Genomic DNA, 24,096 nt, shown 5'->3' on the forward strand with positions numbered 1-24,096 from the left:
AAGAATGTAATTCTTCAGTAATGCTTGTTGGGGCTTGCCTAATGCAGGTATCATCTGCAAATTATATGTTGGGCAATGAGAGCCGATATGACTTTAAGAGCAAAGGAGGCAATTGATTTTTTATGAACATGCAAGTAGCTGAATCCTGATAAAGATAATGCCAACAAGATCATTGCAATTAAAATTCAATTTACAAATTCACGGAGAGATTTCAAGCACTGATCAAAATTTATTTTATAATGCAACGGTTCAAAGGATCTGAATGTTCACGGAATTAGTAAATATTAAATATTTTAAGAACTGACACTCAGCAATGAAGTGCTCAACTCAGGCACCCACATTAGTTGCATAATATAAGCAACATGAATAAATTGGTCATGCCTCACCTTCGAGAACAAAAGTATAGCTTTCAACCAGTAACTTGATATCAAGAATTCTAGTTCCATGCTTCAAAAAAAGGTAAAAATTGAAGGGCCAGATGCCAACCAGAGTTAAACTTCATCAGGATGGAATCCATTTGCTGCAGGGAATGACTTCTGCTACTTGCCTAAATTATAACAAGTATGCCTTAATGCACAATAACAAACTGAATTAAAATTAAAAATTGTAGAAGAGATCTTTTTTTTTTTTGCAAGAATCCGTAGAAACCTGAACGATTCAAAAGTAGCACTTAAGAGTCATAAAACAACTCACCAAAAGAAAATCAAGTGATATAGTCTATCACACAATATCACTATTATAAGGGAAATTCACCTGCTTGACCTCTGTGCCAACAATACCATTAATTAAGGTTTCAATGTAACTGCCATTACCAGAGCAATTTACTTCCGGTACAGTCCAGATTGGACCATTAAAGGACACCATTGAAACCAACCTCGTTTCTACATGCCAAATTGTTTATTTTATGAATCACTTGCCATGACATTGCTGGATGCAAAATCAAGCAACTAGACCTATCACTCCATTTGCAATGATCCAGAAAACACATCCATCAAACAATTAGAAACATCTGATGCTTTGATGCTTAAGGAATTCATCAACAGATAGGCCCACCAATACAGGTTAGTATCAATCGAAAAATGTTCTATTTTATTGGTTAATAGCCAAAGAATATCATTTCACCGGAATGATATGGATCTCCCCAAAATCCAAGACAACGCTGAGCTTCACCTTAGACAAAACAGAATGGACTTCCAAGAAACCAAATTATCCAGTACAACAAAACCAAGCAACTCAAAATTTGATGCTGATACAAACATCTGAGAGATCACGCAGGACACCAAAATTGCTACAAAAGCAAGCAGACCTCCTAGTCTACAGCTACGAAGCCAAGGAAGAAACTCTAGCATTGTTCACCCTAATCCACAAAATCCACAAATCCACAAACACCAGCCGCTCCATCACTAATCCACAAAATTACCATACTGGGTACCTTCTATTCCATAAATCAGATAAGCTACTGCTGGTTCAGAGAGAGGGCAAAGAAAAGCAAAATGCACCAATCAGAAACTAAGTAATTCTCAAACATTATAATGCAGAGGGACCATAACAGCAATATGCAGAGGAAAAGCGTGAAGAAGCAACACCTTAGTTAATACTTCAAGAAACCTCAGGAGCAATAGAACAGCAGTGAGTGCAATGGTTTGGAAACATGGTGCAGACTCTTAGCTCATCCTTTTGCACCAGAATTGAGTAAATTGATTGCTAATCAGAATCATCATAAACTTCTCCATCATCAGATATTTCATCAAATGACCTTATATCAAGCTGGTAACGAAGAATGCCCCCAATACCTCCAAACCCTCTGCAGAACTGGGACCCTTCTTGCGACTTGTTAGTGACAAATTCAAGAGTGCAGCCAAACCGCTTGTACTCATTAGCAAACCACTCAAGCAGTGGCATCTTCTCCTGAACCTCCAGTTCAGCACCAGTGGCTGAATCACGGAAGTTATTCTGATCGGCCTCTTGTTCCTTGTTCAGGTGCTTTATGACAACCTCACCTGTAGAGCTGTTTTTCAGCACAAACCGACTAATGTCCAGATTTTCCCACACTATAAGAGTCTCAACAGCACCCATTTCCAGGGTCTTCAGTGTGTCCTCCACACCAAAAACGTATTTGCCAGTATCCTGGCTTATCTCCTCAAAGTACTTCCCAATCAAGCGCTTCTCCTGTATAAATTTGACATTGGATAGAATCTCTAAGGAAAGTTCAACGGCCTGATTGAAACCATTCTCACCTCCATATGACACATCAACCACATTCAATATCTTGGCCTGGAGACGGGGATCAAACATATCTGACTGGCTCAGCTCTGTCTTGAGGCTGGCTGGTGGCTGGATTGATGAAGAATTGTGTGGCAAGCTCAGCTGTCTTTCTCACATAATTGTGTCGTTTCTCCATGCGAAGACGAGCAAACCGCAGAGCAGACTGCCCTCCTCTTCCATGTTTTTTTGGGAGATCGACAGTGAATTTGTGAAGCACCTCACGTGTGTTTCCACTTAATGTCCCAAAGAGGGTCCCATTCCCATCCATGACTATAAAGCCAAACTTATCATCAGATTCCAGTAGTTCATTTAAAGCTTCAGTGTGAAACTTGTTGTCACAGAGGTACAGTGATGCATTTATGGGCTTGAAAGGCTCAAAATCAATTGTAACTTTCTTTTCTTTTCCATCTTCAGTAACAATTGTTCCAGTGTACAGCACCAATCCATTTGGAGGAACCTTATTGTAAAGCTTCAGCCTCTGCTGGGCAGAGGTGATGGCACCCAATACTGATTGACGATTGACCCTACTTTTGATGTTTGAAGCAGTTCCGAATTCGTCACCTAACATCTTAGTAACCCGAGATATTTGATCACGAGGTGGCATGATGAGAGAGATCATGCTTGTTCCATTGCCTCTTGCAGATTCAAGTGCCTTGATCAATTTCTTGATCTTCCATATCTCAATATTCTTGTCGGTTTCATGACCATCAGCCATTCTAACTGATATGAGAAAAAGAACAAGAAACCTACCTGCAACACAACAATCAGTTCATGTGCACGGCACAAGGTACATTTGGATGGATGAACATTAAGTACAGAAAAACTGTGACTAAGCAAAGTTTACATTAAAAGACAAGGAAAACATTCTAAAACCATTGTCAGGTACATTATTATACTATAAAATTTTGTAACAGTAGAACTCTGGTTTCTAGGAAACCAAAAAAAAAAAAAAAAACAGAAAAGTCATGATTATACCATAAAATATGTGATGTATGTGATGCCCTCATCCTCATGGCCTACATATGTGCTGCCCTTGGTGTCTAAGATTAGCTGTTGCAGTTAAATAAACATAAATTTTCCTAACTCAAATATGAGCTCTTCAACAAGAATAAAGAGGTAAAAATTCAAGTATGAAATCTATTAGCATATAACAAATAGTACATTAGAATCTTAAAAGAGATGTCTTTTTTCTTTTAGCTTTAAAAAAGCTTTGAGAGAAAGATATCTTTGGATCTTCAAAAATAAAAGAAAGTTACTAAGAACCTTGTAGAGCAAGTAAGAAAATTCAACTGATGAAATTGGAATGTATATAATGTATCTTTGTGTGTCCACACATGTGGATAGTTTCCTCTTTTTTATCAATATATATGGAGTAAGCTCTTTTCCATCAAAATTTGTGAACCTTCCCCTGGGAGCGCATTCTAGAGCAAAGGAAATCTGGGATCTGGTTATTCATAGAACCAAATTCAATCTGGCTGGATGGGAGAAAGGTTATTTATCTAAGGGGAAGGATCACTCTAGTCAAAAGTGTCCTTTTAAACCTGCCTACTTATTTCATGTCTTTGTTTAGGGCTCCAAGTTCAGTGATAAACTAAGGAGAGACTTTCTCTAGGATGGGAAAGAAGATCATAAGAAGTTCCATTTTGTGGCTTGGTCAGAGATTTGTAAACCCAAACAGCTAAAGGGTTTAGGCATAAAGCCTTTTAAACAGGTTAATAGTGCTTTACTTGCTAAGTGGCTATGGAGGTTTGCTACAGAGGGTGATGTGCATTGGTAAATTGTAATTGAGAACAAATATGGAGAATCTAGATATGGATGGGAATCTGGTCCAGCTTCAGAGCCTTGTGGAAGGGCATCTTGCACAACAGGGACTTGTTCTTTAGTTTCATTTCTTTCAAGCCTGGCAGGCAAAAGACTTCTGTTCTGGAAAGACAGGTGGTGTGGTACCAATCCCCTTTGTATTAAGTTTCTTTCAATTTTTGCCCTGGCTCAAGATAAGGAGGCTTGTGTCCGTGATTGTTTTGAGACCAATCAGGTAGTGTAGATCCCGAGACTAAGAAGAGAGGTAAATGACTGGGACCTGGATTCCATGGCTATTTTATTGCAAACCTTGGAACAAGTCCAGCTTCAGCCTTCAGGAACAGAGAATTTGGTGGAATGAAGAAATATCTGGCCTCTTCACAGTAAGTTCGATGTTGAATATCTTGCTAGACTGAAATGGGGATTCCACCATTGGGCTTGGCTGTGGAAGATTAGAATTCCTTCAAAGGTCCAGTTCTTTATATGGGCTCCTATTAAGGGGAAAATACCTACTATTGATGTATTGAGGAAAAAAGGAATGATCCTTGTCAACCGCTGCTGTTTGTGTGGTGGGGAGGATGAAAAATCTACCCAGCATCTCCTCCTTTGCAGATACTCTTACAAGGTGTGGCCCCATGTTTTAAGACTGTTTGGCATGAGCTGGGTGTCCCCTCCAGACCTTGTCTCTCTATTGTCTTCTTGGCATGGGCAGGTGTTCTCAAAGAGGGTTAAGGTCCTGTTGAAAGTTTTTTGTTTTGATAATTTAAGGAATTTTCATTAATCCAGAAAATAAACTTTTTCAACCATCCCTTGAAGAGGAATGGGGTGCAAGCTCTCCTATAACAGTGATTATTGGTTCTCAAAAACAAAATATTACAGTGCTGCCTAATATAAAAGTTTCCAAGAAGTCCCTTGTTTGGCAAGAAAAGCAGCCATTGCATTTGCCGACCTACTCACCCATTGGGTTCTAATTGTCATGTGACTTGTTAACCATTTACCTTTTTTTAAGATACCCCTATAACTCAAAATGACAGAATCTAGGTCCAACAGCCAACCCACAACCACCTTTGAGTCTCCTTCAATTAGTAGATTCTCCACCCCAAGTTGGTTAGCAATCTGGATCTCTTATACCCTAGATAATAACTCAGTCCTTGTAGAATCACCTATTCCCACTGTGCCTGAGAAAGAGGATATGATGTTGCTTTCCTCATTTCTCATAACCCCTCCTATACCCAACAGTCCTAGATTGCCTTGAGGCCCTTGACTACTACCATCAAAGTTCAGTTTAGTAAACCCTTCTGGAGGTGGTGTCTAGAATACTGAAGTACTACTTTTCTTACAGGAAATATTAACTACTATTGACCAACTCCTCCAAATGTCATCAAAGGAAAAGGAATTAAAAGAATCTAGGGTTTTCAACCAATGAATAGCCCTTGTTAAGATACCCTCCTTCACCTCTAAAAGATTTCTCTCCTTTCCTTGGAAGATTTTGGCATTTCTTTCTTCCTAGATGGCCCACAATGCGTTGCTCTGAAACATCTCCACATGATTCTCCCTCTTCTTGTGGGCCAAACAAAGGTAAGATCCACTTACAACAAAACAAAACAAACATCCAATTCCATATAGTTGCAACAAAGAGCAAGAAACCACAGTTATAAAAAAAAGAGCAAGAAACCATTAAGTGCTAGCAGTCCTCACTTTGGTCTTTGCATAGGAAAACTAATTAAGGGATAAACATAAAAACAGCCTTTTTCTTTTGCAGTTTGTCCAAAGTATTAACCTTACCATAGTAAACTTCTTAGCAAAAAACAGCAATCTTGGGGGAATAGGCTTAGTCCAAACTTCTTTCATAGGGAAAGTCCAAGGAACAAAGTTCAAATAGAGGGATCTGAAAAAGGAGGCACAAGTAAAGGACCCTTTGGAACAAGGGCTCAAATCCTTCTATCAGTCTTTGAAGGATCCAAACAAATGTTATTGGGGGAAAATAAAGGTTTAGAAACACAAGCAAACTCATCACTCCTCAAGGCTCTACGAAAGCCAAAGTCCCAATTCAAAGACAAGGGAAAAATTGGAGAGGAGAGAAATTTAGAGACATCTTGGTTTTTATTAAGGGATACAGAATAAAGAGAAGGAAAGAGGTCTTTTAGAGGTAAACTGCCCACCCAAGTATCTTCCTAGAAAAGAACTGAGTTTCTAGAACAAGCATCATACCTTACAAATTGGAGAAATATGGGGAGGATGCTATGTATTGCCTTCCAAGGTGTTGTTAAGGTGTTGAAAGTTTCTCCCATGGTGGTTTGTTGGTGCATTTGAAAGGAGTGGAAAAGTTGCATATTTAAAGACAAGATTCTCCTTCAAAGAATGCATGTATGATTGTTGAAAGAATTGTGTTCAAATGGGTCTCCATTAGTTATCTTTTCAAGGGTTTTCACTTTAAACACTTTGTGGATCATTTTTTATTTACAGAATAAAAAGAAAAAACTTATTAAAATAAAAGGAGGAATCATTAAAATAAACACTTAGTGTATTCATAGGGCTTTCCTAGTAAGAACAAGTCCATACACAAGAGAACGACCAACAACACATTACCATAAGGTCTAAACTTTCTCAGGGTGGTGCAATACTAAGGGATAGATTCATTTCACTTGACAGGTTTTGGTGGAAGGCAAGAAATAGGGATTATACATACTTAATTACAAAATAAATAAGACACACTAATACAGGGCCTGAGATCGAAGAAGTACAAATACATCAATGATCAAACCAGTGAAGGTGTCGGTGAAGAGTGATTTGCCAATTGTAAATGGGTGTTTCAGAGAGGTAAACAAAGGACCATGACATTTTCAACATCTAGTGGGATTAAGCATAAGCTCTACCATCTAGAATGAATACCTAGTTTAGTTGGGTCCAAATGTCCGAAAATTCCATGGCAGATATGCTATCTAAGGGGTTAGAGAGATGCATTGTATTGCAGTGCATACCTTCTTGTGCTTCCTATTGTTTATAACTTCACATAGCATTTTTTTGCTGTCTCCTAGTATAAGAGGCTATGCTTTGTCTTGCATTGTCTTCCTGGTGGGCTTGATTTTGTAATTTTCTACTTCCATTGGATTAAAAAAGTTTCTTTTATCAATAAAAAGAAATGCAGAGAACATCATAATTTGGACCCATAAAACTATCCACCAGCCCCAACTACCATACCAAGACATCACGCCCAGGACAGAAGTTGTTTAAGGATAATCTTTCAGCTGATTTTTCTGTTTGCCCAGCTTACTGGAGTCCATGTAAGTCTCGCCAAATCCCTCCATTAACTCAATCCAAGAACATGCAGAAAAATACAAGTTCAGAATTTCCTAATCTCGAGAAACTAAGAATACCCTCAAACCCCCATGGTTGTATCCCAGGTTGGAATCCTTACATCCATGGACTATCTATTAATTCCATAAAAAAAAAATTGAGCAACACGTAAATTTCATCAGCAACCCAGGCAAGTGGGTTGTTGCTGCCTTTGCTTCTGATATTGGGTTCTTAACAGTTTCTTGGCCAGGGGCAACGGCACTACCTTTTTCAAGCCAGTGAGCTTCATAGCACTTATAAATGCATTAGGAAAAAAAAAAGACAGAAAGAAGCCCGTGTTAAATTTTCTCCATTAAACAGCCTACAGGCACATAAATACACCATTAAAAGATGTCAAAACCAGAAAATCCTTCAATCCGATCAACATATCTGAACGAGGGAGAGAAGATAAAAACCAGAGAGACAAAAATGGGACACAGAAGTACATCAACTGTTCTCCATTAAACAGCCTACAGACACATAAACACTCCATTAAAAGATGTCAAAACCAGAACATCCTTCAATCCGATCAACATATCTGAACGAGGGAGAGAAGATAAAAACCAGAGAGACAAAAATGGGACACAGAAGTACCTCAACTGTTCTCCATTAAACAGCCTACAGACACATAAACACACCATTAAAAGATGTCAAAACCAGAACATCCTTCAATCCGATCAACATATCTGAACGAGGGAGAGAAGATAAAAACCAGAGAGACAAAAATGGGACACAGAAGTACCTCAACTGTTCTGCAGCTGCTGCGCTTTTTCTCCTGGGCTTCCTCTACTCCTCCGTGTCCGAGCACAGCAAGCCAGTCAGCAACCCTAACTCCCAACCTCTTTTGTTTGTAAGGCGTCCATTGAGAGTCCAGATCTGCTCCTTACTCCAACCTCACAACACCTCCAAGCCTCACATCGGGATCATCTTCTGTACTTTGAATTGTTATTCGTAGGGAGATGTTCCCGATAGGATAGGGCTGTGAGGTCAGTTTTAGGAGCGTTGGGTTAGGAGCATACCTGAACTCCCCAGTTTCGTGGTGAAATGTGCGAATAAGTACTTGCTCCTCACAATTGACACATCACACTGACCGCAAAGCCCATGTTACTCCATGAATAACAACACAAAGTATTGCGATATTTCCGATGTGCGGCCGCGACGCATTGTGAGGTTGATGTAAGGAGCGCTACGAGAGCAGATCCGGACTCAAAATGTGCGGTGTCAAATGTTGAAGGGAGTTGGAATGGTAGGAGATCTAAACTATAATTTATATTAATTAAAGAGCATTCGAACTCACAAAACTGAGAAGAGTAAAGCAGAGGAGCGTAGAGCAAAAAGAGAGTGGAGTAGAGTGGATCAACTGGGCCACAACTATAGCTTACAAGTGCGTTAATAATTTTTTTCTGTCTCTGTTAGAAGGCCTAATTCGACTGTTTAAATCATGAAATGCATATAAATAGGGTTTAACTATGTTATATATATATACCTAGTGTTGATGCTCGGATTTGCCGAGGACAACAAAATAATTTCACGCCTGGGCTCGGATTTGCCGAGGCAGATCGTGCATCGAGTATTATAGAAGCCAAGGCTGGTAGCTGAAGTGCTATAAGATAGAATATGTCAGAGGCCCCAGGTGAGAACCCGTGGCGGAGACTCCGACAGTTAAGTTAGTACGAGGGTACGAAGAGGGGAATTTGGTACAACAAGGGCTCTAAGGAGTCTGCTTGTAGACATTGAGTTCCCAAGATGAATGCACTTAAGTTCCGTAGTAGGATCAAACTCAGGATCGGGATCCCTCACCTGGAGGGGGGTACCCCCTATTTATACTTGAAGCACCTAGAGGTTGGTGGAGATGAACGCCTAAGATGGGAGCCGTACGAGGGCGGTCAGCGGGCTTTGCAGGGACGCATGGGCGCTCCACGATTGGCTTCGTATGAGGGGAGTAGGGTAGCCCCTACTGTGGCGAGTCACGTCCCTGGATCTGGTGTTCGTAGGTTGGACCTCCCAGCTCAGAATGGGCTGGGCTGGGCTGGGCCACCCTACATCACTTGCCCCCCACTCCTGAGGCCTAGGTGAAGGATTTGGCTTCGGCTGATGGAAGTAGTAATGGTGAGCGCCAGTGGGTCCAGCAGCCGAGGTGTACCCTGCAATGGTGTTCTCTTTCGCGTCTTTGCCTAGTTCGTCTTCATAAGTTGGGCCGAAGCTACAAGTGATCTGCAACACTACTGTTTTGGATAGGTGATTGGGGGGCCATACTCAGCACGAGTCTAGGCGTCGGGAGAACACTCCGTGCGTGGAACAACTTTCCGGTCGAACCGGTGTGCACGTTCACCGGATCGGGTCACTCAAACCAATAGGTCGTGGTGGGCGGACGCACTAGTTCGCCCTGAGCATCGTTTCCCCTTCCGAGGATGAGTGTTCAGGGGTGCGACGTGGATGGGTTACAGGTGCGGAGGTGCTTCGTATCCATTAGATCTGAGATGATCCGGGTTGTCGCCAATGCGTCATTTCGCCTTCCGACGCTGAGCATTACACGGTGCACTACAATTGGGTCGTAGAGGCGGTGGCTTCTCAACCGTTGGATCTCGAGATATTTGGGCCATTCATTCTTCTTTAAATAAGGACCTTGACGGTAGTGTTATTGTCATTTGCCTCTAAGTGCCTTTGCTCTCGAGTGAACTCAGCTCCCAAATTCTCCAATCTTCGACACTTCGTTTTCACTTCTTCTTCCTCCACTTCCCTTTAGGTAATCTCGAATGATGCTTTTCTCATATTCTAAACCTAAGTGGTATGAACTTCTAAACGAGTCGGAGGGGAGCTCCATTTGAACCCCTTCTCCCCTTTCCCCTTTAAGCCCTTCTGTCTTTGTTCCTCTTCGGCAGGAGGTGGAGGTGCTTTGGGAGAGGGTAGCCTCCAAGGGCGCTGAAGGTAGCCACCAAGGCGATGACCCTCCCTATGAAAGCATCGCATCCGTGATGCCAAGGGAGGCCGAGGGGGAGGAGACCCCAAACCTCGTCCCTGGGGTGAGGGTTGAGAGTGCTGCCCAGGTAGCAACCAAGACTGGCCTCCCATGCCTAGAGTTCGAAAGTTTTCTAGACGGGGACTAGGTCAAGGCTCTAACGAGGCAGTACTTCATCCCCTCATCCTATGGTATGCGGGTGCCCGAGGTGGGTGACCGGCCGTGGACTCCCAAGGAGGGGGAGATATGCGTTTATCAACACTTCCTCCAATTCGATTTTCGGTTCCCCCTTCATTCGTTGATCTCTGAATTGCTGAGGGCGAATGGAATTACCCTTAGCCAGTTAGCGCCCAACGCTGTTAGGACCATTATGGCGATGCTGGTAGTTGCTCAGCTCGAGGGGGTGGAGCTGACACCGAAGCTCTTCCGAGCAATGTTCGTGCCAAGGAAGCACTCTTCCGAAGACAGCGTGTACTATTTCCAATCCCATAGGACCAAGATTGTAGATAACCCCTCTTATGTACATAACTAGAAGAGTAAATTTTTCTTTTTGTTCTGTCCCGAGGGTTGGTCCTTCAAGTTGGGGTGGGGAGAGGCTAGCCTGTCTGCAGAGAAGAGTGTCCCCCTGCTCACGAGTGAGGAGAGCGATGATCTCGTGCGGCTATTCATATTGGGGAGAGTCCAAGCCCAACTCTTGGTGGAGGAGGAGGTCCCACTAGTTTTTGCGGGGTTCAGTCCTGCCCCCCTTGCTAGGAGAGGCCATGTAGTCCCTTAACACGTTCCCTCGTCCTCGTCCTTGTGTTGTGTTACTAACGGTTTTGTTTTGCTTGTAGAGGTGCCAATGAACACTGGAAAACTTTGATGGATCATGCCTGCGCGATGCAAAAGGAGCGGGCGAAAGCGAGCGCGCAAACACCTCAGTAGCCCGCCGAGGACACGTCAGCGCCGAAGGAGAAGTCTCCTGCCCCTGCGAAGGGAATGCCCTCTCGCCTAGTCACCGCTGAGGGGACAGTTGTACAGGTCCCTGCCAAAGGGAGTACTTCAGTAGCTCCTACGAAGGGAGTAACTCCACAAGTCCCTACTAAGGGGAAGAGGCCCATTGATGAGGGCCAAACGAGGCGCGAGCAACATGTGCTATCGAAGCTGACCGATGGGTTGAGGAAGCCCGCCAAAGGGACCGAGGAGGGGCAAAAGAGACCGGCCGAGGAGGCTGTGAGGGATCAGCCGCCGCAGAAGGTGGCCCGCGCCGGGGGCTAAGCAGGGGATGCCCCGAGGGGGCCCCATAAGGAATGAATGGGGTCGTTTTCTGCCCCCACACCCTTGGAGGAGCTTGCTAAGCGATCTAGCCAAATTTTTCATCCCCAATGGGCAATTGTTGATGATCGGATTGGCCGAGGACAACAAAGTAATTTTGCCCTGGGCTCTGGAGGTGGGCCGATGGCTTTGAAGGTTCGGAGACGGTGTGCTGAGGCCGAGGTAGATCGTGCATCGAGTATTGTAGAAGCTGAAGGGTGGTAGCTGAAGTTCTACAAGACAGAGGATGTCAAAGGCCCCGGGTGAGAACCCGTGGCAGAGACTCCGACGGTCAAGTTAGTACAAGGGTACGAAGAGGGGAATCAGTTACAGACGAGGGCTTTGATGAGTCTGTTCGTAGACACTAAGTTCCGAAGATGAATGCACTTAAGTTCTGTAGTAGATCAGACTCAAGATCGGAATCTCTCACCTGGAGGGGGGGTACCCCCTACTTATACTTGAGGTGCCTGGAGGTTGGTAGAGACAAACACATGAGATGGGAGCCATACGAGGACGGTCAAGGGGCTTTGCAGGGACGTGTGGGCGCTCTGTGATTGGCTCCGTACGAAGGGAACAGAATAGCCCCTGCTGTGGCGAGTTGCATCCCTGGATCTAGCGTTCGTGGGTTGGGCCTCTCAGCCCAGAATGGGCTGGGCTGGGCAACCCTACATCAATATATATATATATATATATATATATATATATATATATATATATATATATATATATATATATTGATATATATTTGGTAGGAAATGAATTTTTTTTTTTTTGAACAAGAAAGTTAGTGGTTACAAATTTGGTATTTAAAATATATGATTCTCTTGAAATTTCAAGAAAGAAGAACCTTTTTTTTTCTTTTTTCTCGTTTTTTGCTTTTTATTTTTGGATTGCTTCAGTGCTCAACTTTTTGTTAAAATTATGCAATTTGAATTATGCTTTGTGAACTACCTGCCTAGGCTTTATGTTATATTAATTTTATGTAATTCCTTCAATGCTTCACATTTAATGCTTTTAAAATTTCAGGTTTTGGTAGTTGAATGTGATGGTTCTGTTATTAGAAGTTGCAAATGTGAAATTTTCTATTTTTCCCATTTTCCTTTATCTTTTTCTTTTGTTTTTAATTACTTATTAACTTAAAAAAGGAATCTATGTGCATGAGGCTTATGCCTCTTGCTTTCTGGTTCTGTGGTTGAAGCTTCGTGCCTTTGGATAGTAGAAAGACTTGCGTGGCACTTTCGCGTTAAATCCACCATATCATCTGGGCTCACCCAAAGTCAATCCAAAAGCTCCAAGAAATTAAGCTAAACGTTGGAAACAAAATTACGAGCAAACACATAGATATTCATTTTGGAGGTTCTGGTCATCTTTTGATCTTATGGAAGATGATCCATTTTCTTTGATGAACATTTCTTTTAACAGAAACATCCTTTTTTTTCATTATAAAGTATTGAAGTAGATACAAAAATTATGTTCATTATGGACATCAAGCAAAAGACAACAAGTCCATCCCAGAGTTCTATAAGCGTCATAGATTTACTAGCTTTCACTATGGCAATGATAACTTTTTCAACCCAAGAAAAAGAATGGGAGGAATTCTATGGAGGTGCACTAGGGCATCCACAGTTTGGCCCCTTTGAGAAGAAAGAAATAACAGACTTTCCAATGAGAAATAAAAAGAGATCCAAGAAAGAGGTCATTAAGAATGTCTGGAGTAGAGTGGTTAATTGGGTGAAGAATTTAGGGATATTTGAGCCATTCTCCAAGGATGATATTTTGGGAGTGACAATTTGTGGCAAGCTCTTCATGTTCCAGGTTAAAAACATTAAGGGACTGGAGGACACCAGATACAAACCTGATCAACCATAACTTTGATGGGTGCAATATTGGAAAACCAGGACCTTCAGTTGTTGGGGGAGTTAAAGATAATGTAGGTTCCTCCAGAGCACTCTACTCAGGCCCAACAAGGGCTAAAGATTTGCAAGAGACTAAACGACTCTAAAGGAACATGACAGCACAGATACACTTTAAGATAAGCTAAACAGATGGCTACAGAATTGGGAATGACATGGTCATGTAACTTATCAACCAAACAAGAGATGACATGGCAAACACATGAGTCCTTTTTCAGTACCATCTAATCTGCCATATTGATGGTTTTCATGCCATCAACACATCTTAGCTAGAGAACTTGGCATGGAAAACCCATGAGTAGGGGTTTCTCATTTGTGTGTGTGAGACTCTGTTTTCTTCACAGGGGTTGAGAATGTCAATGCTTTATATGAAAGCTGGCATATTTGTCATTGCTCTGACAGTATGACTGATGCTTACCCAGAATTATTTATCAAATGGACTGCGTGAATTGGCTGCCCCATCTTTCCATGTGGACAAAGAAAGATGCCAGCTAGCAGAGATCTGAAGCTTCTAGTTCTAGTAGAATTTTCTCCTCAATCATATTTATTTTGATATTTTAAGGATATTGTCTCAACCCATTGAATGAAAGAAGAACCTTAACAGTTATGAGTTAAGCCTGAAAACAAAGTGTCTCTCCTAGAAATCCAAATTATATTCTACTTCTTCAAAGTTCAAACGCATCAATCTCTGTCGTGGGATTTGTTTTCATTTTTATTTTATTTATCAGAATTAAATGCATAATTCATTTGCATGTTCAATTTCCTTGGGTTTTGTGTGTTATTTATCAGAATTAAATACATAAAAAAATGCTTTGGCATTTTTTGCACAAAGTGGCCACTCTCAAACTCTAATCCATGTTGTAAACCCAAGATTTTGCAATTAAACCAAGTGATGACCACAAGCAAATGCTACCCAATCCAATGCATCAGAAATTTAATTTTCAAATTACAAACTTTCCTCTGGGAAAATTACCCCCCTCTCCCCCAGTGGAATAACCTTCTGTTCACTCTGTGTTGCCAAAGCATCATCAAAAATATTTAGTGATGCTTTGAAGGTTACTCCTAATTCCCCTCTCAGTTTTTTTTTTTACCTTCCTTATATCATGTCTATGAATCCAAGAGCCTAAACTGTTCTGTATGTAGCTAGAGAGAAGGAACACTTTTCCTTTTCTCAGACAGTAGATCAGAATCATTACACTAAGGATAGCCAACAAATGTATATTCCGATGAACTTGGGTCCATATTTCTTAATATGTGAATTAAGTTAAAAAGCATTCATATTGTCTGGCCACTATTTGCTGAGAAATGCTAATAAACAACAAATTTATGCACTTCTTTGTTTTCCTCACCCTACAGACATGTCCAACTTTGTCTTGTAGTGTATCATGATTTTTCATGGACCCTATCATATTATCTGAGAGTTGGATAACCTCATTGTTTACCAGCATCGTTCTATTTTCTAATTGCTAATATGCTTTCTAGTTGTCAGTATGGATCTGGAAGCTGCCCAAAGGGCCCAGGAATCTGTTGACCTGGCTTTTCACATGTCAAATATTCTCGATACAGGGTTTGACCGTTACACCCTATCCATCCTCATAAACCTTTGTGACTTGGGTCTGAACCCTGAAGCTCTTGCCGCTGTTGTCAAGGATCTCCAGAGAGAACTCTCTTCTTCCTCCACAGGCCTGTGCTTTCCTCAACTGACCTTTTTAACTAATACTTTGGCTATATACCATCAAAATAGGAAATTGACTTCGTATTTCATTTTATTTTTGGTTTCTTTGTCCAATATCATGTAGAAGATGATGGCATTTGTTTTAGACTTTGATGTGCCACCTTGTGAACCACAGGCATAGTAGTAACTGCATTTGTAATCATACATTGGTTGTAGTGTACCCATCAAAGGGGTTATCCCTGCCATGGAGAATTGGAGATTTCATACAAGGATGAAGTATGCTTAATACAATCAAGTGATTGTTTTACTATCATGATCTTGATCAGCCAGTCTTGTCTAATTTGGGACCTCCAACTTTTATATCTTCCATTTACCATAAAAAACCTTGGGAGAATGACCGATAACCCCCGTCTCTAGAATTTGTAGGTTTAAACTACATTTAGGGTAGGTGCCAGGTCGGAATTGATGCCAATTCACAGGCGGGTCTAGGTGCATAGGATGTATTTTTTTGACATTTTGAATGTTTATAGCTGTTCAGTGGGAATCAAAAATCTGCACTGGGTCTATCCGTACTTCTCCAAAAAACCTTTTATATTTTCTTTTGACATATATTTGTTTTTCTCGAGACAGAAGAACTTTGATGCAGCTGATTATGAGGTTTATCTCAGCAGGCAGGTTAATTTTGGCATGGATATCTTAGGTGGAGCCTACCAGACATGGATTTTACCCTCTTCCAGGTGCATTTTGTGAAACCATTTCATTTGCTAGGTCATAACACTGTAGTTCCCCTGGTTTGTTTTGCACTTTACATATTTGTATTTGTACTCCTTCCAAACTGGGCCCTCATAGCTAACAGAATATTGCATCAATATTACAGTCACAGTTCAGGAAGTGAAAACTTTGCATGCATTTCACACTTTAGCCATAGTGGAGCACCTTGGTTCCAAAATTATAACACTTTACTGTAAGGCTATAAGAGAATATATAAAGAGGATGACGAGACAACCACCTTGTAAATTTGTAATAGTCGCTCAACACCAAAAAGAGATGGATCTTGTCTCTTGAAAATGAATTATAGAAGCAAGTCCTTAACATACATACACTGAGAAAATTCCGATTTTATAAGGCAATCTTGAAAAGATCCCTAGCAGTATCTTCACTAAGCCTCAATAAAATTTATTTTACATGCTCCCTTCTCCTGTGTATCCAAAGTCCAAACATCATACAGGGGTTGTATCGATACATATTGGTCCGTATCAGTCGATACGTATTGTGCTAATGGCTTCCCGATACACCTATCCCTTCCAGGGGTTGTATCAGGTCAGACACTGATTCAGGCCTTAAACCAACCCCACTGAACCAATTTCGAAAAAAATACAAGTGTGTCAATACTTTGAACCTTGGCTACAGCTACAGATCCTAATTACAGATGTGGTCTGGCCATTCAGCTTGAGAAACTAGAGGTTGCAAAGGCACTTGCCACCAAATTATAGAATGAAGCCAAATGAAAGCGGCAGTTATGTCCACTGGAAATGCATTCTAATTCCCTTGGGCGAATGTATCTTTTCTTTCCCATTTATTTTCTTAAAAATTTCAGTGAGCAGATTTTAAGCATTTCTTTCTCCTGCACATTTAAGCATCACATATGTGCATTTTCACACAAATGGATTTTTTTTTCTTCTATTTTTGCCTTTTTAAAAGTGATTAGTGGCCAAATAATTTGTACACAAAATCTGAGAATAGACAGAAATGCTGTTCTTGCTTCTACTCTACGGCCACAATGTATTCTTTTTTTTATCCAGAAAACGTTGGGCAAGAATCGTTTCTTTAACGATAGGTTGTTTTGAGGAGGTTAGCTTTAACATTAGAGGGTTAGGCATAGTAGTTGCTTTAACCAGATTTCCTTTAAAGGAGATTTGCTTTAACCAATCGATTGAGGAGATTTGCAATAACCGTTATTAACTCTTGCTTGAATCATGGTCCAGTCGGATCTTCTTTCTCGTTTTGAAGATTTGGCCAACTACTACTATCTTCAAAGTCCTCAAAACGTTGGACAATGACAGGAGAGATTTGCTTTAATCATCCCAACTTCGTTCAAGGACAATGAGGAGAGGAAGATTTACGCAATGTTTTGAAGATTTAGGGGCAAATTTGGTATTATAATTCTTTTGGGAATGTAATTTTAACAGTTTTTAACGGTGCAATAACAGAGGTCCTGTTTATGTTATGTGGGACCAGCCAATAGGGCATGTATATATATATATATATATATATATATGCTACAAAAGTTGGCCTTTAGATAATTAGATCTATTACTTTACTAACATAATTTTTAATTTTTACTTGACGCCTTTGATGGGCCATTGTTTGGTGCGATGAAGTCTGGACAGACAAGCATGGAAACATGGGTTCAAGTTTTAGAGGTGTCAATAATTGCTAGGATCTCTCACTCGTTAGAGTCATGGTTTTCAAAACTAGACTGGACCGGACAGTTGGACCAGAAAAATCGGGAATCGGTTCGATTTTCCATAAAAATTGTTGATTTTGGTTAGCAAAACCACCAACCCGAACGATTAACCGTTCGAACAATTTTGACCAGTTTTCATTTTTTTTTGTCAGAACGAGTCGATCGTTCGGTTTGAACAGTCGGACCGTTTGACCCGGTAACCAGACCCCTGATCGGTTCGATCTCCGGATCGGTTTTAGAAACCATGGTTAGAGTAGAGACTTGGGATCACAATATCACATTCTGGCATGGTTTTTAAAACCGAACCGGTCAGGGGTCCAATTACCGAGTCAAACGGTTGGCTCGTTCTGACAAAAAAATAAAAAAAATGAAAAAAATGAAAACCAATCAAAACCATTCGAACGATTAACCACCCAGGTCAGTAGTTTGATAACCAAAATCAACGGTTTTTATGGAAAATCCGGTTTTGAGGATTGAAAACCATGCATTCTAGTGCCACAATGTCACAAGTGACTCCTTCATTGCGCCATCGAGCACCTTCCACTCTGCCATTAGAGTGCCTACATCATGCCTTCATGGTGTCATCATGTGTGCCATGGGTGGACTATGTATGTATCTTTGTAAGGGGGGTCTGCCAATGGCATTATTGTAATTACTTAGTATGATTTTCCACTCTTTTGATGTTTCTTTTTGTCACTCCCCCAAAAGCTTAACGTACTCTTTGAGGGGAGATAGGTAGTCGAGTGAGTCAATAGCATGTAAAGGTTAAGCACAAGATCTCCTCGACACTAAACTATGTGCTTGTGCTTACCATCAATCAATGCAATACAAGTAGCCTTTTGACTAATTTGTGTGCCTTCTTGTTGCCTTTTGTGTTTGTTGCTTGCATTCGCAAGCTTTCTTGACCTCATCGAGCGTCGCACGGGACCTCGTTGACTAGCCTTGTGACAGTTGGTATCAGAACGAGCTAGCCAACAGCTACCGCAGTTGGTATTAGAGCAAATTCCTCTTCAACACACGTGACCCTTGCATAGCAACATTAGTAGTGGCGCAATGAAGCACAACAAGGAACTCACCGATGAGATTCAGCATGGCCTTGCCCATGCAAGGGAGACCGATGAGGCACTAAGTGATGAAGCTATCACAAAGAAGGCCCCAAAGGGCCGCACATCTAAAGCAAGCAAGCGCGACAAGTTGGTTGACAAGCTTACTGCCTTCAACATGTGCATTCTTCGTTGTGAAGTGACCGTTGGGGAGATGCGTGACCGAGTAGAAGAAATCCACCTAAACGTGGAAACCATTGAGAGATCCATGGTAGAGCTAGAAGCCCGTTTGAATGGCACCATGAATGAGGTCCAAGACATCCTGAATGGTACCCTCAAGGAAGTCATTGGCACAACATCTCGACAAGAAGGGAGCTCATCCCGATCCAACATCCAAGACCAGGTTGACAAGATGAGAGCTGAATGGTCGACATGGAAGAGAGCCATGCCCCCACCTACAGCCATTCAAGCACAATTGGAAGACATCAGAAGAGAGTGGATGGCCATGAAAGCAGCCATGGCCGCTCCTACTGACCTCTAGGCACAACTGGATGAACTAAGAGGAGACATGACACTCCTCAAGAGATTAGTGGCCAGCACTCCTAGCCCCTCCACAACACTGGCCCCTACTCGTGTAAAGATCCGGGAGCCCACACCTTATGCCAACTCCCGAGATGCTCGAGAACTAGACAACTTCTTATGGCAAATGAAACAATATTTCCTTGCCGCTGACATTGATGATGACCTAACTCAGGTTTGTATTGTGATAATGTATTTGACTGACATTGCTATGCTATGGTGGCGCAGGCGATGCCAAGACATTGAGCGGGGCACATGCACCATTAACACGTGGGTAGCTTTCAAGCGAGAACTAAGGAAGCAATTCTATCCAAAGAACGTGGAGTACCTGGCATGGAAAAAGTTGAAAACACTCAAGCATGCAGATTCACTCCACGACTATGTCAAAGAGTTTTCAGCCCTTACCCTGGAGATCACTGACATGTTCGACAAGGATCTACTGTTCAACTTCATGAACGGACTGAAACCATGGGCCGAATTAGAGCTCCAACGCCGCAACATATAGGACCTTGCCACCACAATGGTCATGACAGAACAACTAAATGAGACAAGCTTGTCAGTTGAAGAATCCCCAAAGCCAACCAGCCTACGTGCCTTAGATTTGAGTGGGGAAGCCAATCAATCATGCCCTCCTCACATCAGCTCAAACTTTAGCAAGCCAGCTACACAGGACTATGGGAAGAAGCCATAAGAAGATCAAGGTCACCAACATAGGTACAGGCCTAGAACCAATAGACCTCCACTCTCTTGCTTTATTTGTGGGGAGAAGTATTTGGCTCATGATTGCCCAACAAAGAAGAAGATCAATGCCCTTGTCACCAAACTCAATGATGATGAGCAAAATGACGAGGAAAAGTCAATGCAAGCACCAAGAGTGGGTGCATTTCAACTTTTCAATGCAATGGTGAAGAAAGAGACCACACCAAGACGACCTAACAAAGCCCATAAGGGGCTCCAATATGTAAACATCACCCTCGACGGGAAGCCGGCTCAGTCCCTAGTAGACACTGGGGCCATACACAACTTCATTTCCATTGCTGAGGCCAAGCGGCTAGCCCTTCCGATCACCAAGGAAATAGGCTGGCTCAAAGCTGTAAACTCTGGTGCCAAAGCGGTTGAAGGCCAGGCCCGTGGGGTAGACCTTCAAGTTGGACCTTGGAAGGGAAAAATTAATTTATCTGTGGTATCCTTGGATGACTTTCAAGTTGTCTTGGGGATGGATTTTCTAATGCAAGCGGAAGCAGCCCTTATGCCGCACATCAACTCATTATGCATCCTGGATGAGAGCTCCCCTTGCATGGTGCCAGTTACAACCTCCACCAAGGTCCAAAAGAGACAAGTGTCAACACTGCAACTCTTACACATTAAAGCAAAGCCCGGAGCCAGTATAAAGCATGCAGCAAAGAAGACCTCCAGTCACCTTGCCTCAGTCATGAAGCACCAATCAAGTGAAGACACCAACATGAAGCAGCAGCAACAACAACAGCCCTCCAAGTCATCCTCAGTGCCACTGCATCAGCAGAAGCCGCATACGCCCTTAACTGACAGGCCCAACAAGAAGACCCAAGGCCATGTCTGATTTCCCCCACACCTACTACCACAACCACCGGGAGAGCGAGTGCCACCCAAGCCATCTAGGGACCACTTTCGCACCATTCCTCAGACTAAATCACATAGTAGCCCTGTGAGAAGTCGCCCTTGGGGAAGCATTCATGGGAACCAATACCCCCACAATCCAAAACATCATTTTGACCCTAACCTGACCCAAACCTTCCCTATAGCCAAGCTGAACCAGCCACTATCATACCTTGAAGCCGCTAGGAAAGGACTTAGCCATAGGAAACCGCAACAAAATAAGCCAACCCAACCATGCTATCCAAATATACACCTCGGCCTTGGATGACAACCGATTCGTGGAACAGCAGAAGAACCCTCCTTCCACATCAACAACTCTAAGGGACCAATCAAAGCCGATCTCCAAGGACGTAGATCAAATTGAGTGGGGGAGACTATCACAAATGACTCCTTCATCGCACCATCAAGCACCTTCCATTGTGCCATTAGAGTGCCTACAGCATGCCTTCATAGTGTCATCATGTGTGTCATGGGTCGACTATGTATGTATTTTTGTAAGGGGGGGTCTACCAATGGCATTATTGTAATTACTTAGTATGATTTTCCACTCTTTTGGTGTTTCCTTTTATCACCCCCCCCCCCAAAAGCTTAATATACTCTTTGAGGGAATGTAGGTAGTCGAGTGAATCAATAGCATATAAAGGTTAAGCATGAGATCCCCTCGACATCGAATTATGTGATTGTGCTTACCATCAATCAATGCAATAGTAGCCTTTTGACTAATTTGTGTGCCTTCTTGTTGCATTTTGTATTTGTTGCTTGCATTCGTAAGCTTTCTCAACCCCATCGAGCACCGCACAGGGCCTCATTGACTAGCCACATGACAACAAGGTTCGGGGGTTAAGGGAAGACCCGGAAGGGGATGTGCTACCCCTGATTGTGTAATCCCATGAACAAAAAAAATGTTTTAAAGCTGTCGATACAAAAACAATTAATAATAATAAAAAAATAGGTGCCAGCAGTCCATACTAGCCTTCCTATACCGCACATAGCCAGAGCATCAGCTATTGGGTAATGGCCATTTTCAATGCAACGAGTGTACATTTTGCTACTTTAAAAAGAGTGGTAAAATGCCCACCAATTTATATCTATATTAAAAAGAGGAAAGAGGGGGAAATGGAGGATCCTCTTAAATCTCTTGTAGTTAATGTTTATAACATTTTCCCTCCCCATTAAATCTCTCTTGACCCTAAATATGCTTAATTAGTATACTCAGTCACCCTGAAAACTAATCGATCTCGATCAATATATACTAACCCTAGACATAGACCTTGGCTTAGACCCAAACCGATTTCAAAAACCCAAATTTACCAAACCAAACCTAACCAAATTTCTATTTAAACACTTCATTTCCAGTGTCCAAAATATTCATCATCCCTATGTACATATTATTATAAACTAATAATATAGTTATCAATATTTCCAGAGTATAATATTCAGCATCGCATTCTGAGTAGTATGTACTATGTAGTCCTTTCAAGATCATATTTACATTGAGAGTACTTTCAACTATACAATTTTAGATACATTGGTAGAAGCTGAGGCCTCACTTGCTAACCCTAAGTGATGCCATCTTAGCAGGCTGTTGACACACCAACTGCTCTGAACTCAAAATGTTGATTTCCCTCACTCTGGGGGTGAACAACAATGGCAGCACAAGCTCCAGCCTCTGAACATTGATCCTTTTCCACCTGAGAAACACATAATGAGCTCACAAGTTGCTTATTTTCATCTATATTTATACCTTGGTCGTCTTGGCCCTTGGAGATGATTTCCCATTCTTCTTTGAGTGACGTTGCATCCAAACCACCTTCTCGGTGCTTTTCCATATCGAAGGCGGTTGGTAGGATCACATAATCGTTCAGAGGATTGTAGAAAGGATCTGGCTCACCCACCTTGAGCCAGTGCTTGAGTATCCGAAATACATGCCGATCACAGAGTATGCCCCGGTGCTCACCAGGGACTCCAACCCTTGCCTCTGCATCAAGTCCATCTGCCTAAAGAATGAAAAGGAGATAATACTGTAAGACATGTTGCAAATATTTCAAATTGTTGCTACAACAATAGCATAATTCGGAGGACAAACAAAAGCTGATGGTGGAAAGGATTGTATATTGAGCAATAAGCTAAACATTAATTGATCAATAAGAGAATTATCGTACCCTTTTTCTATATCCACGTATAATCAACATGGTTTTAATCCAAGCAGCCTTAATATGTAAACAGGTCCATTTTCAGTAAACATTACCCATACTAAATTTTAGTATATTTAAATATGAAATAGGTAGAAAGGTAAAACATTAAAAGCAATATCCTATTTAAGTAAGGAATTCCTATTAAAAAGTTGGTTTTAACCAATGTTTAGAGAACCGGACCAGGCATAGAACCGGAGAAGGGAGAGGTTCACAGGTAAGAGGTTCAACCGGGGTCAAAACGGAGGTTGAGCTGTGATATATACTATGGGTCATATAAATACTATATAAAATATTTTATAACTTTTAATATACTTGAATATGGTGGATGCCTGGATGGATAGCAAATTTCTTAATTTTTAAAGCAAATGACCCATGTTCAAGTCTTTTAATTTACATTTTCTTTAAAATACATTATACAATAAAGAATCATTAAATAACACAAGAGGTGGATTATTGGTAATTAAGCAATATATGAAAATAGGAGGTCATGGGTTCAAGTCTTGTCAAACATATTTTAAATTTCAATTATTTAATGGCCTAGGCAGTTAAATGAAACTGGGCTGGTTCACCGGTTTTCTGGTTAAACCGGCCGGTCAGCCAATTTTCACCAGGTTTTTAACAAATACAGTTATTAGAGTATGATTGAAATGGCCAAGGCCCTAGGTCACGGTTCAGCCGGTCCAGTCCGGTTTTCTAAACATTGATTTTAACTTGTTGGTTGTGCAGCTACCAACTTGTCACGTTCTCAAAAAGCTGTTCCACCTTTGGAGCTTTAGAAGATAAAGACGGTGAAACTACTACATGCACAGAGAGACACAGACAGACTCTGACATGCACAATATGAATTTAAGAGAAATAAGAGTATCAGTGTTAGTAGCATAATGTGTCTTGGTGTAGACAGCTCATCAATTTGTCCATCTACTTGAGATTTAAAGA

At 41.6% G+C, this 24,096-nt stretch overlaps 2 protein-coding genes and 2 pseudogenes across 3 annotated transcripts in view; 2 read left to right on the top strand and 2 right to left on the bottom strand.

Annotated features, from left to right (window-relative positions):
* Nucleotides 1–993: 993 nt before the first annotated feature.
* Nucleotides 994–8,137, bottom strand: LOC104610979 (eukaryotic peptide chain release factor subunit 1-3-like; annotated as a pseudogene). The gene is made up of 3 exons (XR_016078719.1): nucleotides 7,996–8,137; nucleotides 7,744–7,871; nucleotides 994–3,015 (listed from the first exon to the last, which is right to left on the bottom strand). The product of XR_016078719.1 is annotated as a eukaryotic peptide chain release factor subunit 1-3-like (transcript).
* A 6,919-nt stretch (nucleotides 8,138–15,056) lies between these two features.
* Nucleotides 15,057–15,527, top strand: LOC104611015 (mitotic-spindle organizing protein 1B pseudogene; annotated as a pseudogene).
* Nucleotides 15,528–19,319: 3,792 nt separating this feature from the next.
* On the top strand, nucleotides 19,320–19,835 carry LOC148790501 (uncharacterized). The gene has a single exon (XM_088892322.1). The coding sequence runs from the start codon at nucleotides 19,320–19,322 to the stop codon at nucleotides 19,833–19,835; it is 516 nt and encodes a 171-aa protein (XP_088748448.1).
* Nucleotides 19,836–22,314: 2,479 nt separating this feature from the next.
* LOC104610980 (alpha/beta-Hydrolases superfamily protein) overlaps nucleotides 22,315–24,096 on the bottom strand; it is a 37,029-nt gene continuing 35,247 nt past the window's right edge. The window contains exon 11 of the mRNA XM_010277858.3: nucleotides 22,315–22,962. Within this exon, the coding sequence (XP_010276160.1) occupies nucleotides 22,540–22,962 (423 nt within the window). The 3' untranslated portion in view covers nucleotides 22,315–22,539. The remainder of the gene's footprint in view (nucleotides 22,963–24,096) is intronic.

Source organism: Nelumbo nucifera, chromosome 7 (genome assembly GCF_055504915.1).
Source record: "Nelumbo nucifera cultivar China Antique chromosome 7, China Antique-T2T, whole genome shotgun sequence".
Lineage (NCBI taxonomy): Eukaryota > Viridiplantae > Streptophyta > Magnoliopsida > Proteales > Nelumbonaceae > Nelumbo > Nelumbo nucifera.